The 15,853-nt window shown below is 48.0% G+C and overlaps 8 protein-coding genes across 8 annotated transcripts; 1 reads left to right on the forward strand and 7 right to left on the reverse strand.

Annotated features, from left to right (window-relative positions):
- Positions 1-119: 119 nt before the first annotated feature.
- V1508DRAFT_413808 (N2227-like protein-domain-containing protein) lies at positions 120-1,690 on the reverse strand. The gene is made up of 3 exons (XM_066939833.1): positions 1,384-1,690; positions 827-1,294; positions 120-747 (listed from the first exon to the last, which is right to left on the reverse strand). The coding sequence occupies exons 1-3, from the start codon at positions 1,406-1,408 to the stop codon at positions 203-205; spliced, it is 1,038 nt and encodes a 345-aa protein (XP_066797070.1). The 5' UTR covers positions 1,409-1,690; the 3' UTR covers positions 120-202.
- An 846-nt stretch (positions 1,691-2,536) lies between these two features.
- V1508DRAFT_413814 (S-adenosyl-L-methionine-dependent methyltransferase) lies at positions 2,537-3,608 on the reverse strand. The gene is made up of 2 exons (XM_066939834.1): positions 3,011-3,608; positions 2,537-2,946 (listed from the first exon to the last, which is right to left on the reverse strand). Exons 1-2 carry the CDS (start codon positions 3,510-3,512, stop codon positions 2,588-2,590), a joined length of 861 nt encoding a protein of 286 aa, XP_066797071.1. The 5' UTR covers positions 3,513-3,608; the 3' UTR covers positions 2,537-2,587.
- A 602-nt stretch (positions 3,609-4,210) lies between these two features.
- On the reverse strand, positions 4,211-5,009 carry V1508DRAFT_48195 (uncharacterized protein). The gene is made up of 2 exons (XM_066942928.1): positions 4,611-5,009; positions 4,211-4,558 (listed from the first exon to the last, which is right to left on the reverse strand). The coding sequence occupies exons 1-2, from the start codon at positions 4,696-4,698 to the stop codon at positions 4,422-4,424; spliced, it is 225 nt and encodes a 74-aa protein (XP_066797072.1). The 5' UTR covers positions 4,699-5,009; the 3' UTR covers positions 4,211-4,421.
- Positions 5,010-5,121: 112 nt separating this feature from the next.
- V1508DRAFT_413819 (uncharacterized protein) lies at positions 5,122-5,978 on the reverse strand. The gene has a single exon (XM_066939835.1). It carries the CDS (start codon positions 5,903-5,905, stop codon positions 5,204-5,206), a length of 702 nt encoding a protein of 233 aa, XP_066797073.1. The 5' UTR covers positions 5,906-5,978; the 3' UTR covers positions 5,122-5,203.
- A 123-nt stretch (positions 5,979-6,101) lies between these two features.
- Positions 6,102-8,102, reverse strand: V1508DRAFT_413820 (uncharacterized protein). The gene is made up of 2 exons (XM_066939836.1): positions 7,671-8,102; positions 6,102-7,618 (listed from the first exon to the last, which is right to left on the reverse strand). The coding sequence occupies exons 1-2, from the start codon at positions 7,851-7,853 to the stop codon at positions 6,278-6,280; spliced, it is 1,524 nt and encodes a 507-aa protein (XP_066797074.1). The 5' UTR covers positions 7,854-8,102; the 3' UTR covers positions 6,102-6,277.
- A 242-nt stretch (positions 8,103-8,344) lies between these two features.
- Positions 8,345-10,789, reverse strand: V1508DRAFT_454744 (uncharacterized protein). Its single transcript, XM_066942592.1, has 2 exons — positions 9,179-10,789; positions 8,345-9,125 (listed from the first exon to the last, which is right to left on the reverse strand). Exons 1-2 carry the CDS (start codon positions 10,619-10,621, stop codon positions 8,622-8,624), a joined length of 1,947 nt encoding a protein of 648 aa, XP_066797075.1. The 5' UTR covers positions 10,622-10,789; the 3' UTR covers positions 8,345-8,621.
- Positions 10,790-11,434: 645 nt separating this feature from the next.
- Positions 11,435-12,940, forward strand: V1508DRAFT_48343 (uncharacterized protein). The gene is made up of 2 exons (XM_066942929.1): positions 11,435-12,065; positions 12,121-12,940. The coding sequence occupies exons 1-2, from the start codon at positions 11,782-11,784 to the stop codon at positions 12,683-12,685; spliced, it is 849 nt and encodes a 282-aa protein (XP_066797076.1). The 5' UTR covers positions 11,435-11,781; the 3' UTR covers positions 12,686-12,940.
- Positions 12,941-13,195: 255 nt separating this feature from the next.
- Positions 13,196-15,834, reverse strand: V1508DRAFT_351775 (uncharacterized protein; the record flags this gene model as incomplete). The annotated part of the gene is made up of 5 exons (XM_066936826.1): positions 13,196-14,147; positions 14,193-14,419; positions 14,543-14,956; positions 15,660-15,713; positions 15,769-15,834. 5 exons carry the CDS (start codon positions 15,832-15,834, stop codon positions 13,196-13,198), a joined length of 1,713 nt encoding a protein of 570 aa, XP_066797077.1.
- Between the last annotated feature and the right edge of the window lie 19 nt (positions 15,835-15,853).

Genomic DNA, 15,853 nt, shown 5'->3' on the forward strand with positions numbered 1-15,853 from the left:
CAGTCCTGTCGAGTCGAGGCGCGTCATCCCTACGGCTCTGGCAGTTATCACGAGAACGGATCTTACCACAAGGACACTGGCGGCTGCTTTGACATTGTCTATCACAATGCTTAACTAGTCTCAACTCCAACTAAAGGGCATTTTATTCCAAATTTACATTGTAATATGTGTCGTAAACATTGATTGTGCCATTAATGTGGTATCACACTGAGCTATCTTCAATCTTTCGGGCAACCCACCCCTCAATGCCGTAAAACCCATGCCACAAACCTTCAGAGTCTGCTGTGTATTCCGCCTTCTTAGACCACCTCTTTTCAATTTTAAATCCCATCTTCGCTATGATATTAAGCACTTCCTCAAGTGTAAACTCAACGCGAGGGGATGATCCCCATTTTAGCGGCCCAGTGTTTACCCATATTCCGCCGGGAGGGAGTAGTTGATGAATCGTGTCGATATATGTAAGCATGTTCTCTGCTGTGTCAATAAAAAATAGAGTAGCTACTGCATCGTACATATGTTGTGATCCGGTTAGTCTCATGAAATCGCCGAAGGAATTGCTGATTCTGATCCTGTTCTCAGGTTCCACATCCGGAAATAGCACAGGTCGAAGTTGCTCCTTGCCAGATATTTGGTGTGAAAAATTATGCACATATGGATATACCGAGCAGGAGTTTTTAGACTGTTCCAGCACAAAAATATTTCCTAGGTGCATGAGATGGGAATACTCATTTGCTTCTGTCCGACATCCTGCAAATTATGGTCAGTAACTACGGCAATTGACGAGATGCCACCAAATAGAAAGGACTACTGGAAAATGAGGACGCACCCAGCTGTGATATCTCGTACGCGAGTCTTCCCACGCCGGCACCCGGCACGAGAACCCGCTTTTCCGCAATATCATTTCCGAATTCAGCTTGAAGTGCGTCCAGTATGGGCGGGAAAGTAATGCTGCGTTCCCGGTCGCCGATCTCCGACCAATCGCGAACAAAATGTTTGAGCAGCTCGATTACTCTTACATTTCGCACTGCCCGAGAGTGTAGCAGCTCTGCTCTCGTCACGTTAAAGTCTCTTTCGGCTAGTTTGGCGATACGGGCCGTGATCTCGCCGTTGGCCGTTACCGCTTTGTCGATATCCTGCAGCCGGCGCGAATACCCCGTCGCTTTCGCCAGTCGCTGGTGACGAGCTGACATGTGGGAAAACAGCAGGCGGCGGCGAGCAGCAATCTGTTTCATCTCGGGCACGTAGTTCTGGAGTCCGGCGACGGCGTCGAGCAGCGCGCGGCGTTCGTTTGCATCTGGCGGAGGCGTTAGCCTTGTAAGCGCACGGTACAATGCGTTCCGCAATATGGCAACCATGCCGACAAATAAAACAAGGAGTGCAAACCACTTGCTATACTTGGGCGGGGCATTATGCGACAGCACACCGTAGACCACGATAACAATGCTGGATCTAACTATGGCCTTCTGGAGCAGCGGCTGCACGGATGGCGGAATGCCTGCAGCGCCACCAATGGTTAATGGCATAAATCAGGATAAAGAGAGCAGATTGCAGTCGTATATGGGGAGGTACTTCGAAGAGATTCCGGTGATGTAGCTATAGCTAATGGACGACGGGCCCCGCTCGTTCTGGCCACCCTAGCCCCTGTCTTTTGACGTCACAAACCGAACTGCTCGCATCCAACGCACACTATCACCCGACTCTGCCGCAGTGACTATTATACCGGATTGAAACCGAAATGGTCAAGTTATTCTGATATATTATCTACGGTTTAGCGTATAATGGGAATTCGGTCACTGCTCTCAGTTGCTCTCGCGCCTCGCTACGTTCCACCAGTTCCGCCAGCTCGTCTTGTCCGCCGCCCACGATTCCTTCATTTTCGAAAAAGACACCGCCATCCACCGCGAGCAAATTTCCATCGGTCGTCGACCACATTTTACACAACTTACCTTCCCAGTGGACGAAGCACTGCGACGACAATCATGGTGTCGCTTATTCGATCGTTTTTGTCGAAGTCACGGCGCTCGATTGGACGCGCGATCGCATATAAGTTTCCTTGGAATAGACGGCGGAAGAGAGTTATTAATGTCCACGTTGAGTGGTAATTAGTATCAATTAGAACGTACAACGCCGGTGAAGGATTTGGAGGAGAGAACTGAAACAACTCAGCGTGTTGATGTATGATAGCTGGTGTAAAGTACCTCTAATCTGGTTCTGTCACTGCACTGTCACGAATAGTTAAAATTTGCTTTGTCTGGATTACATTTGATTAAGTTATGGCTTTGAGATACCACGATTGGAGATAGTGGCCGGGAGGGTGTTGTCTCTGGCCATGCTGCGGACGATTTCGATCTGACAAATTCTAGTGTCTGTAAGGCAATATATCTGGAGAATCCAATCTTATGATGATATATCCAGTCTGTGCTTTGTGCGGCGTGTTAGACTATGTTGTTATTAATACAAACAGACCACAGCAAGGATCAATCGGGTTATGGAGCGATTCAGGGTTATCTACGGTTAAAAACTAGTGAAAATATTTCTACAACTAAAGTGTCTTTGCGAGTGCCATTATGATACAGGTCCATGTTCTTTAAAGACGCCTAGCTAGTACCATGATGCTAGACCACTCGACCTGTAAAATTGTCCTTTCGGTCCACCCGGAGACCTTTTTTACTCGGTCGAACAATCGGTCAACAACATCGCCTTGTCCTCCGTCTCGTCTAGCAATTTCGCCAGGATAATCCTTGCACCAATTGTGAAAGCTGGACCACGTGCGTACATAACTTTCGCTAGCCTCTAACGTCATCGCTTTGGCCATGAATTGGCCCGAAGTGTCTGATTCTCCTGCGTTGTATTCAATTCTTTGGACGTCAGTGAATAAATCAGATGGTGGAACAAAATCTCTGTATTGATTCCGCAAAAGCTTTCTTCCTGGTTCCCAGTATGGACCTCAATACTTCGTTAGGCTCATGATCCACAAAGTTGCAAATAGACGCCCGCCAGCACATCTTACCAAGATACTTATCGCCGTAGCTGAAGTCCATCATGATGTCGTTAACAATCCTATTACCAACATAAAAATGATCCTTATATCCAAAATACGTCAACGTTCCGCCCGGTCGCAACGCCCTCGCACATTCCTTAAACCATTTATCGTGCTGAAACCAATGGGCGGCTTGCGACGCCGAGATAAAGTCAACCGATCCCGGCCTATCGATATACGAGCTAATCTCCTCTGCGGCACTCACCACGAATTCCAAATTCGATTGGCTCTTTGCAGCTAATGCCTTGCGTGCCTGCTCGATCATGACACTGGAAGGATCACTTCCTATCACCTTGGTGAAGTAAGAGGTGAGAGGATATGTTCCCGTTCCCGGGCCGCATCCTAAGTCGATAGCGAGATTGCGCGGGCCCTTGTGGTAGTCAATAAGTGTTGTGTAAAGCGCCGGCGGATAGCTTGGTCGAAAGTCGGAATAATCCTTCGAGGAATATGTGCTATCAGAAAACGATGTCATTGCACATTAGCAATCAGTATAACGGTGTGGGATGAGAACGGCTTATCGCATGGTCGGCGCAGTCGTTACATTTTATATTACTCTTACAACTTGACACTGCCCGGATTTTAGAGTAGCGTCAAAGGACTGCCCCTCGAGAGCAGGTTGCACATAAAACTTGACATCAGACTAACGAACCCAAAGGAGTGGTACCCCAAATGTATATGTACTGTCATGGGCTTGACGTATTTTACGTGATACTGTTTTGTATGCCTCGGTGTATCAGCAGAATATTAGTAAAGCGCAGTCTTTAGATTATGCAGAGGCGACTTCACCTGTCACCTAACGTTCTTACGCGCATGAATTGCAGCTCTAAGTTCTATTTTAAACTGGCAAAAACAAATATTAACCATCAAAATGAAAATAGGGTAAATAGTATATGCTTTGCGTTAACTTTGCGCACATTGCGAAGGAAGTACTCAAAAAGGAACACCCGAGAGGCGCGAACTACTCTGTAAGGGATGAAAAATGCTCAAATATAAGGGGGGTGAGGTAACATTTTTTCGTAATCTCGGGGAAGTGCAAGACCAGACGGTGATGGAAATACCATGGAAGTACTATACCACAGACTTCTAATATCGAAACCAAAATGAAAACAATACACATTATGCAATAGTTGTCGCTAGCAAATAGGGCAAAATGCGAGCTCAACGCTGGCAAGGAAATTCCTTTACAGTTACTATTTCATACTATTCCCTCATAAGAACTGTATATTGGTACACAACCTAATATCCTCACTGTAAACTAATAACCAATAATCCCATTGCAAAACTCCAAGCTCATCATATTCATGCACAATCGCGCGCACAGCTGCAGGCAAACATGCGCCTTATTATCACGTTATTTCCCTCATAACTCTAAATGCGCTCCCTAAGCAATGACTTCGCCGCTGCGGACCTGCTTTCCAGACTTCTTAATCTGGTTCAGGACAGCATCGTAGGACAAGTTATCATTGGTCTTGACGACAACTTTCTGGTCTTCAAGAGTAATCTTTATGTCGTTTACACCTATCCAAAACATTAGAGCACGACCACTGCCAATTATGTAACAAGGACATACCCTCAAGTTTGCTGAGCACACGATTGACGGCGCCGGAGCAGCCGGAGCACGACATAGCAACATTGAACTGATACTCGTGCGAACTCATTTTTCAAATTGTAATACCAAATGCGCACTGACAACAAATATACTCCAACAAAATTTGAGCCAAAGATGCTATGGAACGGAGGGCAATTTATATTTCGGAGTCAACGGTGATTTATAATGCGCTTGTTTTGCCAGACGGTTCCTGGGGCAAGGGTTATCTGTTGAGGAGAATCGCGAGGGCACAATCCACGCGTCGATGACAGAATCCTGGCGTGGCCGGCCACCTTGGCGAAGGACAGTAATGTCTATGTGCTCGACTAATTCAGGTCCCTGTACATATACTTACTAATGCGTAAACTAGCTGCGCAAATTCTGCGACATACGTCACCAAATGAGTGATCGAGATCGTTCACGTCAAACATATAAGCATATCGAGGCATTGCATATAGATCTACAAACTAATAATGCGCAACAAATCCATATTCCCAAATTTATTAACTCCATCCGCCGACTCCTCAACGTTAGCACAATATATACATAACGTCATAAACCAAACTAATCCTTTGTTACAGTAATCTTCCAACACCCTTACACACTCTGCAAGTGGTCAAGCTACCTAGCATCCCACCCAACGTGTTACCAAGTCCAAATTCATCTACCACGCCACGCCCTTTACATGCACCGCACAGTACCCCACCTATACTTGGATCACCAGGATGCACGACTCTTGTCGGTGCCGGAGCGCTGAGGTAAATAGACGGATTTGGATAATACCACTGCGAACTCGCAGCTGGTTGGAGAGTATGTACGTTCGGCGCTTGTGGAGCCGCAAAACGTTCAAAACATCTTCGACAAGGAAGCCCAGTGGAGTATTTGTAACCCGTGTTCCCGCACTTTTCACAACGATACCCAGTCGGATAGAGCAATTTCCCTCCAGCTGCTGTAGTGTAGTTACTATATGGGGGACGAGGACGAGGCGGCAATGGAGGCGAGTAATTCTGGTCTGGCAAATAATTCACCTGCATCGACTGATTCTGCGGCCGCGAATTTGACGGCCCCGATTGCGGCTTCTGACTCTGCCTCTGTTGCGGTCGAGTATTCTGAGGTAGAGGAGGCGGACTCTGCTGCGGCCGATTCATTGCAAACGAGTTCGCGCCATCGGCTTCAAGTGAATACGGAGGCGGTGGCTCCGACGGTACATCGTCCTGATTCGTCGGCATCGTATTCGTTGTAGTTGGCCTTGTATAACTCGACGACCTTGATGGCATTGAGTTCGGATGATATCAACCCCCTAATTACGCAGCTCGAATGAATCGCCCATGTAAAAGAATATAAATCGTGATGCAATTGGGGCAAAGGACCACCTAAGTCGATGACGTACAAAATGCCCGCATTTACGTCATCGACAATCCCTAAACCCTACACAACTGGAAGTAAATTAATATATATATATATAGCTTCTATCCAAAGACATGCATTACTATAGAATATGTACAAAGTCTATACCAAAATTAAAGTAAAAAGTATACACGATTTAAATGCAAACACCATCCGCTGATACCTACCCAAGGGCATTACTATGCACATTGGATCAACCCAAAGCTATATATGACGAAATGAATAACAACACAATCAAACATTCAAACAATTCCCTTTGGTAGAGGTACTCGCAGATCTTCGGACTTCTGTCGAATACCTTCGCAAACTGCCTCCGCGCTGGCAACGCATCCTTCTAACAGCACGAGACCATCCCACATCCAGCTTCCCGCGACCCAGACATTGTGCCGCCCTTGTCTTCTTCGCATCTTATCGACAGCGTTAACGAGCCCGTTCGTTCTCAGGACTCTTTCAAAAACACTTTCTGAGACAACTTTGTCCTTTGCGATTCTGCCTCCGTAGTCTTCGCCACAGTCGCCGTGTATTGGAGCTGGACTGGTCGTTTGGTAAATACCGGGGAACAGAACATGAGTCGCCTCGGTACCGGTGCTAGTCTTGAGTAGGTTAAGGTCTCGAATATCGTTAGATTCGAGGAAATTGAGCACTCTGTCATCTGTATGGACGACCACCCTCACTGAATTCGCCTTCACATGCCGAAACACAGGCAATAGCGGCCTATGCAGTTCAGCAATCCTAGATGGAGCAGTCGCTAAAATGACATGCGAGAAATGATGATAATCGTCCTCAACAGTTCGAATTGTCCAAGTGGTTCCTTCCGAAAGCATTGCCTTCACGGCCACGCCGAGGTGAATGTTCTCTTTTGGTAACGGTGCTGTGAGAGCCGCAACAGCTGATCTACTATTGTGAGATAATACGTAATGTGGCTTTCCAAATGACTTTCTCTTATAATCAATAACATCCGCCGCAGGCGCGTTTAATATTGTCTCTGAGTTGCAAGTGGACATCGCTGAAAACAGCGATACAACGAATCTGTGCATAAACCACGCCGGAATGTGCCACCGTCGGAAAAATTCCTGCAACGACTCAATCTCCCTATTGTCATCCTCGACGGAACTTTCATCATCGGTGTTCAACGTTCCATACTTTTTTTGCGCTTCCTCACTTCCGAACCGCTTCTGGTGCCGTGCTTGCGGCGGAGTACTCTCATTCTCAAACGAAACACCACCCTTGGGTGTTGAAAAGGCCGCTATAATTGTGAAATATATATACCAAAACGCAACTGCAACCAAATCCCATATCCACCTTAGACTGCCCTGTCGCGACGGTCGGCCTCCTTGTCGAAAAGCACCGGCCCGTCCGCCATACAAGAAGTACGTCTTGGCATCACCGGACTCTTCTTCCATTTCGGAAAACGAGTACGAGAACTTCGCGTCGTGAAATTCAAGTCCGAGGGATTTGTAGAGCGAGATGATACGCCTGTAATACCCACCAGCGAACGAGCGCATGGGGACGTCTATCCGCCGGGAGATGCCGTCTAAGTCTGTAGCTGTAACTGACGACGAGTCGAATCCGATATTAGAATTCTAACATATACGCATCAATAAATAACGTCAAAATTATATATCTGGTCCGTACCTCGTCAAATAAATGTACTTTATATTGAACACCTGAGTCACGGGCTGTTGCTAAATAATACGCACTGGCAAGACCTGCAAGACCGGTACCAACAACCGCAACTTTAACCACGCGAGCAGAAGCCATCGCACCTTGCGACGACTCGCTTGATTCGGCTGAGATAGTTGACGCACTGTCCGACATTTTCTGAGCCAAGGGGTTTGTGATAATACCGAATAGAAGCAACAACCGGCAAGTGAGCGACCGAAATATTATTACCTATATGCTGGAATGTAAAGCTATATCTGCATTATTGCTCAACTATTTGTCTAAAGTCCTGATTTATTCCAGCAGTAAGTGCCAAATACTTGCATTTCGTGGAGAATATACGAAATTTCGAGGCTTTTGGCTCAGAGAGTGCGTTGATTGCCAATTGTCAGAGCTATTGGCGTCTTGACGCCTTGATATGAGTATATTATCGCTGATCTGATAATTACAACTGAAACCTTATATTTTGGTACGACTGAAACTGTTGGTCCCTGAGGGTACAGTATGCAATAATGTGCGCCAAAACTTGAAACCTAACCCTAAACATCCTCGTGCCATACGGGTATTTTTGGACGATACGAATACGAGATTCATCCCCGAAAATCGGGAGGTTTTGTACAACTTCAGCTACACTAGCAACAATTAATAATTAACGAAGGAAAAATAGGCATTGTAGTTTAGGAGCGTCATATCTGGCGTTCTAACAAATCAACAACAGACCACTCTCGGACCATATTGGTCGGAATACATACAAATACATGAAATCGAGGTAACACTAGTTTACACAGAACCAAAAGAGTACATCTGTAGCCTTGCACAAAACAATACTCATTACAAATTAACACAACAATTAAACTCACAAGCGGTCAACCAAATATTTTCAACCATTCCCTCCAATCAAAAAAATCCTGTACTGGCCAAAATCTATCCGTTGTTTTCGGCGCCTCGAAGTGCCTGCTCCAAAGCTCCCATCATTCTAGTCTGCTGCTCGACCAGCGTCCGGAGCAAGCTGGTCTGGGCAGCCTGCTCGGTTAACATCTGTCTCTCAAAATTACCTCCGCTGCGACCCCGACGTCTACCAGTAGTAGCTGCACCAAGTAGTTCTGCTTCAGCTTCGTCCAGTTCTTCCTCTGACCCACTAACATCGTGCATTGCGTCTGCAAGAGTCCGCAGCAAGGTTTCCGCGCGATTGCGCTTTTTGCGACTACTCGTGGGAGTAGCTTGACTTCCTGCAGTAGACGTGCGTGTGCGCCTGCGTTTGTGGGCAGACACAGCGGCGGTGCGTGACACATTTGGAGAATCAGATTCCGAGACATCACTACCGTCTTCCTCACCATTACGACGGGACGGTCGAGTTCCGTTACGACGGAGAAGAGACTGTGGCATTAATATGGCGACAGTATTGTACACAGACTTACTTAACCAGGTCTAAATTCGTTAGCGGTTTCTGTATAGTAAATTCAACATACCTCATAACGTACCCTGTTCTTTCCAAGAACCCGGCGATGGTCAGAGGGACTCATATCCCACCATGGTTTCTTATTCGTTGTAATGGCTGTGCCAATGGCAGATCGCTCCCGATTGATACGGTCCTCCTCGTAGTCGGTGATAAATTTATAGCTAGAAACTAGCCCGTACAGTTTGTCGTATACAGCCTTTGGCGGACGTCGGATGTTCTGATCTGCTACTTCACTGTCATCGGCGGTATGAGGCTGTTGCTGCTGATGTTGTTGTAGAACCTGTTCCTGTCGTGCACAGAATGCGGTGTATGTATCCTCAACCAGATCGTCGAGCGGGAGAAACTCCGCGTCGCCCCCTCGAGCAGACCTGACATCGTGGTGCGCTTGAAGCAAGGCAATCAATTCCTCATCACTCCAGTGCTTCAGCTTGTTTGTGGTCGGAGGGGGCATGGGACTCGGATCTTGCATTATATAGGTTGGGGCGGCCGCGGACATGAACGAAGTAGAAGATGGGCCACCCGAGAGTGAATCGGCAGACATCCACGAATATCGAGTATCCGCACCGTTGGCTCCACCAGCATTTCCACCCCTCTGTTCGTCGCCATACGGGTAACTGTTCGCATTTGGATTAGCAGCAGCTGCAGCTAGGGCAGCAATGTCATGTGCACTGGCAGGGGCGGTGGTCTTAAAGATATTGTGCGTTCGAATGAGGTGACGAATCAAATTCTTCGTACCCTGGATATACTTGTACTGCGCGTTGCACTTTCCTCCACTCCCACTTGCATCGTCCTGACTGCCCACTGAGCCGGCTGGTCTATCGCCAGATGTATTCACCCCAACTACTTCTCGCATAAAATCTGTCGACCGGCGCGGACGATGCTGGCTGTGTATGCCTCCGTTAACATCGACATCTTCTTCTTCTTCTTCTTCCTCCTCCTCCTCGTCATCAACAGCCTCTTTCCGTCTGTTTTTACCCTTGCCGCTGCCTGGCGAAGCGCTCGGTAGTTGGCAGACGGCGTACATGATACCGTCCTGACCAGGGATCTTGGAGAAGTAATTCCACACCCACGACTGCTGTGTCTTCTTCTTGCCCGAGCCGGTACCGCCGTCGTTAGCCGCCATGACAGCGGACGTTGCGCTCCGTTGCTGTTGCTGGGACGGGGCGTTCGATGTGCTGAACTGGGCCTGAACGGTGGGAGGCGGCGGCTGGTGATGTAGTGGGTGGGTGAGAATTGGAATGTGCTGTTGTTGCTGTTGCTGGTGAAGAGGCAGCTGCTGATGGTGCTGGACCGCTTGGATCTGCTGGACCGCTTGGATCTGCTGGACCGTTTGTGTCTGCGGCTGTTGGGGAGGCGCAAGTTGGTGCTGATGCTGCTGAAGATGCGGATGTTGCGGTTGCGCCGGCTGAGGCTGCGGAGGATGGTTGAGCAGCTGGTGGTGCAGGTGCGGACGCGAGTAGCTCATCGCGTCGCGTCGTGTTTGTTTGTTTGGGCTACCTGAGCAATTGACTTTTGCGACTGCGATGCGATGCGATGGTCCGATGTGCTGTCACAGGCCTTAGCGGTAGGGCTGGGTCGGGTCGGGTGTGGGGAAGAGGATCCACTTTTGGGCGGTGAACTCGCGCGTCTCGATCCCACCACTGGGTTGGGAAGATATCAAGGGCAGGATGTGAGATAGCAACGGGTACCCTAACCGCGAGTGCACTAAGCTTTTGCACTCTACGCAGTTCGCTGAAACGCAACCTCTTGATATTTTTTGCAATTCGTACCCACTTCTCCCACATCCACGTCCTTTCGCAGAGCGACAATGTGGCTAGCATTTTCTATGACGGTCATTTCAATAAGTAATCACGTCACAAATATCTAATATATTTGCTCTTTGTTTTACGCGAAATCAATGACTTGTGGCGGTGACAGGCCGCGTACCCGAAACTCCTGGGTTCGTGGCCTGTGATAGGTTGGGTGAGTTGCATGAACCATACAACCCGAGCCAGAAACTTAGTGCTTACAGGGTTGGGGTCGGTAGAACATGACGTCATATTGGGATATCTGGTCTGGTGGTATGCTCATCATATTGGTCTCGCTAATTCCATCGCTGGCAGGAGTATAAGGCAGACTCCATCGGATCGCCTATGATTAACACTCTCAAAGAATGAATATAGTAGGACTATCAATTACTCTGTTGGCACATTACAGAGAGATATGATTGCCTGCAAGTCGCTTCATGTGCCAAAAACGTGCCATATTCAGCGGGGATCGTCATCGCTGATGATCCTATGCCCACCCAAGCCTTTTGTTCGATGCGCACTTCGCGGCGTAGACACGGATGATCACTGCATGCTCCCTGCCCCGCCGTTCCCGGCGGAGGAATTCAGTGCCCATAATTTTCTTATTCCTGGTCTGCTAGCGCTCACTATAGTTCTGGACCGACTGATCCAGCGCTTATTTACGATTCACGCAACCCAACGGCCTCGTGATCCCGCAATTCTTTGGCTGCGCGCAAGATGACGTTTGCGTCTCTACATGTTTATATATAAAGATCGCACTCATTGATTTGTTCGCTTCTCACTTCTGTTCAACAGTCGCTTCAAGCCGTCCATTAGGTAGCCGATTAATATAGCCAATATGCCTCGCCCAAACAGAATCCAGACTCAGCGAACTGCTGTCCTTATATCCTTTATAGTCTCAATTGTTATCAATTTCTTCTACCTCGCCGGCCGTGGTATAGCGGGAGACAACCATAATGCCGTGTTTCATCTAGATCATACGCCGTTCACACCCAACTTTTTTTTCTTGATCCTGTTCTGGGCTGCAGCTTACTTGGCTCAGGTCGTCTACCTGCACCAGCTATTTGCAGGTAACGAGGTTACCAGAAAGCCTGCCGAGGAGGTCGGCTGGTATGTTACAGTGTAAGTGCGAGTTGGTTCCACGGCAGCATACGATTCTTAAGCTAACCAATACCAGTTTCAACACTCTGCATTTTATCTGGCTTCTATTCATTGCCCACGGCCATCTCGTTGTCGCTTTCATCATCGTGATCTTGAATTTCCTCTTCACAGCCAGCTTATACTGGCAGAAGCGCACCCACACTATAAATCCTCCCACCCAATGGCTTACGATCCATATCGGTGCAGCCGCAATGCCATTCGCCTGGACACTCTTCGCCCTCTTCTGGTCGGGCGCGGTCGCTGTGCATAGCCATAACCTCGTTGGCCGGGTCTTCGCCAACATCTTCATCTGGTCCCTACTTATTGTCCCGACCACTGCATTGCTTGTCTTTGCTGACTGGAGTTTCGGATTTGCCTCCGCGTTCTTGACCTGGGGCTTGGCCGTGGGCCAGATCGTCGAGAAGACGTTCGCACTCCAATGGATCTTTGCAGTTATCATCGCGACTATCGTCACCATTGAGTCCGGAATTATCATGCTTGCAACCGGATTCAGCGGTCTAGCCCACCGCAACAATGATCTTCAGGAGGTCTTGGAAAATGTCCGCGAGGGTCACGAGGACGCCCCTTTGATGGAGCGTTAATTACTTATTGAATGAGGTGGTAGATGTCGCAGAGGGCGTGCTGGGGACGTGTAAGATACGTGAATCTAATAGGTCATGTAAGATGCGACGGTGCGGTGGGATAATTTATGTTAAATAATGTTGATACTTACCTACACAAGGTGTGTGAAAATGAGTAAATAGTTAAAATGGGAGTCAGTAACTTGGTACTTTTGACAGTTTAAATCGATTGTATGTGACCTGGGCTTATACACGCGAGTCGAATTTCCCTTATGCGTGACGTGGTTGAATCCGAACCATCATACGTAGCACATCTCGCAGCTTCACAAGAAGCAAATGCTGCCTTGGTTCCTTTCTAAATAATTGCTCTAATTAGGGATTAATTGCAAATACCAGATTCCAAACCAAGTCCACAGAAACTCGCATAACACCATATTCACCAAACATAACCCATGTTACGTGTAGGTTTTGCTATTTACAAACGATGCAATAAATATCATGAAAGCCAGCAAGCACTATTAGCCTCTCTCTCTAGATCATCGTCGTGTACCCGTATCCGACTAACATTGTCAAGATCACACTAGATACTACTATGACACCCCCGAGCACTTTGACGGCAAGCCTCACACCTGTCAGTCTACGTTCCGGCCTCTTCTGAAAAACCAGACTGCCGTTCTGCGCCACCGATACGAGGACCCATCCTTGATTCGCGAGAGCCGTGACACGACGCGTTTCACTTCTCGATAATTGGCCAACTGCATTAGAGGCGAATTCAGGGACCTTGGGGGACAGTTGTTTGGCAAATTCTGGGACAATCTTCATGCGAACTTCGCTAAGCGCTGGAGTTATAACCAACGTATCCGCACTTTGCTCTGTAGCTTTCACATTAGCCGGGAAAGTTGCCCCAACTCCGCGCTTTCTCTGTTGACCAGAATCCTCTCCCTCGCTGAGTGTCGCAGCTCCTCTCTCTTCGTTCTCGATGTTCATAGATTCCAGCTTCTTTTCATCTGCACCCTCAATCGCAGACATATCTTCCGGTACGCCGTTATCCGTCTTGGACCGAGCAAGCTGGTGCTGTAGTTGGCCGACAGCATTTTTCAAATACTGAATCTCCGATTCATAGCCATTAGGAAAACTAGTCACTTTCTTGGCCTGCGCAACCTGATGCTGTAATTGTGCAATAGCTTTATTCAAAGATTGAATTTTTGAATCACGATAAAATCGCAGCGAGTGTAATTCTTTCTCGAGATCCATTTGGCTGCTGACGGCGAAATCTAATTTCGCCTGGAATTCGTTCTGGCTACTGACGACGGATTCTAGTGTCTTCTTGAGCACTGCCAGGGACTCGTGATATCCACCCGCTGTATCTTCAGTAGGTTCCTGCACTTGTCGTTCCGTGCTCTCAGACATGTCGAATCCAGCCAGATTTAGAAGTCTGCTCTCGAACGTGCCACGTCTACGTGTTGCCGCAACCATTCGAGTGCTTGATGCTGGCCGCACGGTTTGTGAATGCCCAGACTCTAGCCACTCAATATTCGACCTGATCTGCTTCTGCTCAGATTGAAGCTGCTCCAGTTCAACAGGTATATTAATAGGTTCCCTTTCTTGGACAGTCTCGATCCCTGAGCGATTAATGATGTCAGTCTGAATAGCGTCAATCTCGGACCTTGTATTATCTTCAGTCGCTTGTTGGACCGACACTGTATTAATTCGCTCAGAATCAGTTGTTCCTTGATGCTCTGTATGACACGTGGGCTGTTCAACTGTACTCATAACCAATTCAGTAGCATTGTAAGTGTGCTTCTCCCGAAGGGTCTCGGGGCCTGCGTGTTCTGCGCGTTCGTGACAATGTTCCACAACATCTTCCATATCATGTACCTGTCCAACGGTCGCAGATTTGAGAGTAGCCGCATCGGATCCATTCGTCCCTGTCTTGCTCTGATCCGAAGCGGCGACTTCAGATTTAGACTTCTCCGCAGATGGCTCATCAAGTTTTTCGCTAGATTGATTGCCTTTTTCGCTTGCAGCAATAGAATCGACAGTTATAGCTTCATCAGCTCTCAAGATGGCCACAGATTCAGATTGTTGCTCCACACTTGGATGCTTTTCCGGCACGTTGTATGCTGCCCCCTGTTGCGCAACCGACTCTTCAGCCTTTTCGGCGTCACGTAATTTTGCGAGATAAAGCGGACCCCCGGCTAACGTGACGTCATCAACCGGGGAATCCGAGTACGTGATTGGGACAGTCACAGGAAATTGGCCTGGCCCGCGAGGCGACGCCGAAGTAGTGTCCTTGGTCGGGGCCTCCTTCTTTACGCAACTGGTGCTTTGTCTGAACTCTTCCGACAAGGGCCAAAGTCGTGGAATCACCGAGTAGGGCACTATCTCCGTCTTCGCCATTGGCACCGCGTTCTTGACTGCAGCCGCCGTATCAATTGTGACAGTAAACGACCGGTCAATGTCAAGTAAGTCCTTCAAGAACTTCTCAGCAATCACATTTCCACGACCAGACCAATTGTCAGGCGCCAACAACTCTGCAAAGTACTGCTTCACTGTAGATGCAGGCACCTGCCCAGACTTCCTGTCATACTGTCGCGCAACCGTTGTAGTCGTAGTAATTACCGGAATCTGAGATTCATCAAACGCGCTCGTTCTCTCTCTTGTTGCCCTTCGCTTTGTATCGTGCTTTCTACCTTTATGCAGAGATCTGGTAATAGCATATTCTGCCGCGTAGTCGACAATTCTCAGATCAAAGGCAACGTTGTCACGAGAGATATACGGCTGTCGATAGCGATCTATTGCCGTAAGCGATCTTGGCAGTGCCAATCCCATACTCACGATACATACCCTTCTTCAAGAGTTGGTCACTAAACCCGCTAAGAACCTTTCCCTCCACAAAATTGGAAGTCTATATTGCAGTTAATGCACAAAATATTGTCTTCGAAGCCACGAGAATCTAGAGACCAACCGAGTCTGACTGCAGAATAAATTCCACTGTCTGCATCCTCTCTTTCATAGACTTCGACCTCCTCCAAAAGCACTGATAGTGCTCTCTGTCAGGATCCATTAATTGGTGACCAATCCATGACCGCCCAAAGTAGTACCTCCGCCCCCGTTGTGTACTCATGCCACTCTCCACAGGTCGTCGTGCGATCGGTAATAATCCACATGATCTCATCGCGTCGCACG

Source organism: Lipomyces doorenjongii (assembly GCF_038497915.1).
Source record: "Lipomyces doorenjongii strain NRRL Y-27504 unplaced genomic scaffold V1508scaffold_13, whole genome shotgun sequence".
In the NCBI taxonomy this organism is placed as follows: Eukaryota; Fungi; Ascomycota; class Lipomycetes; order Lipomycetales; family Lipomycetaceae; genus Lipomyces; species Lipomyces doorenjongii.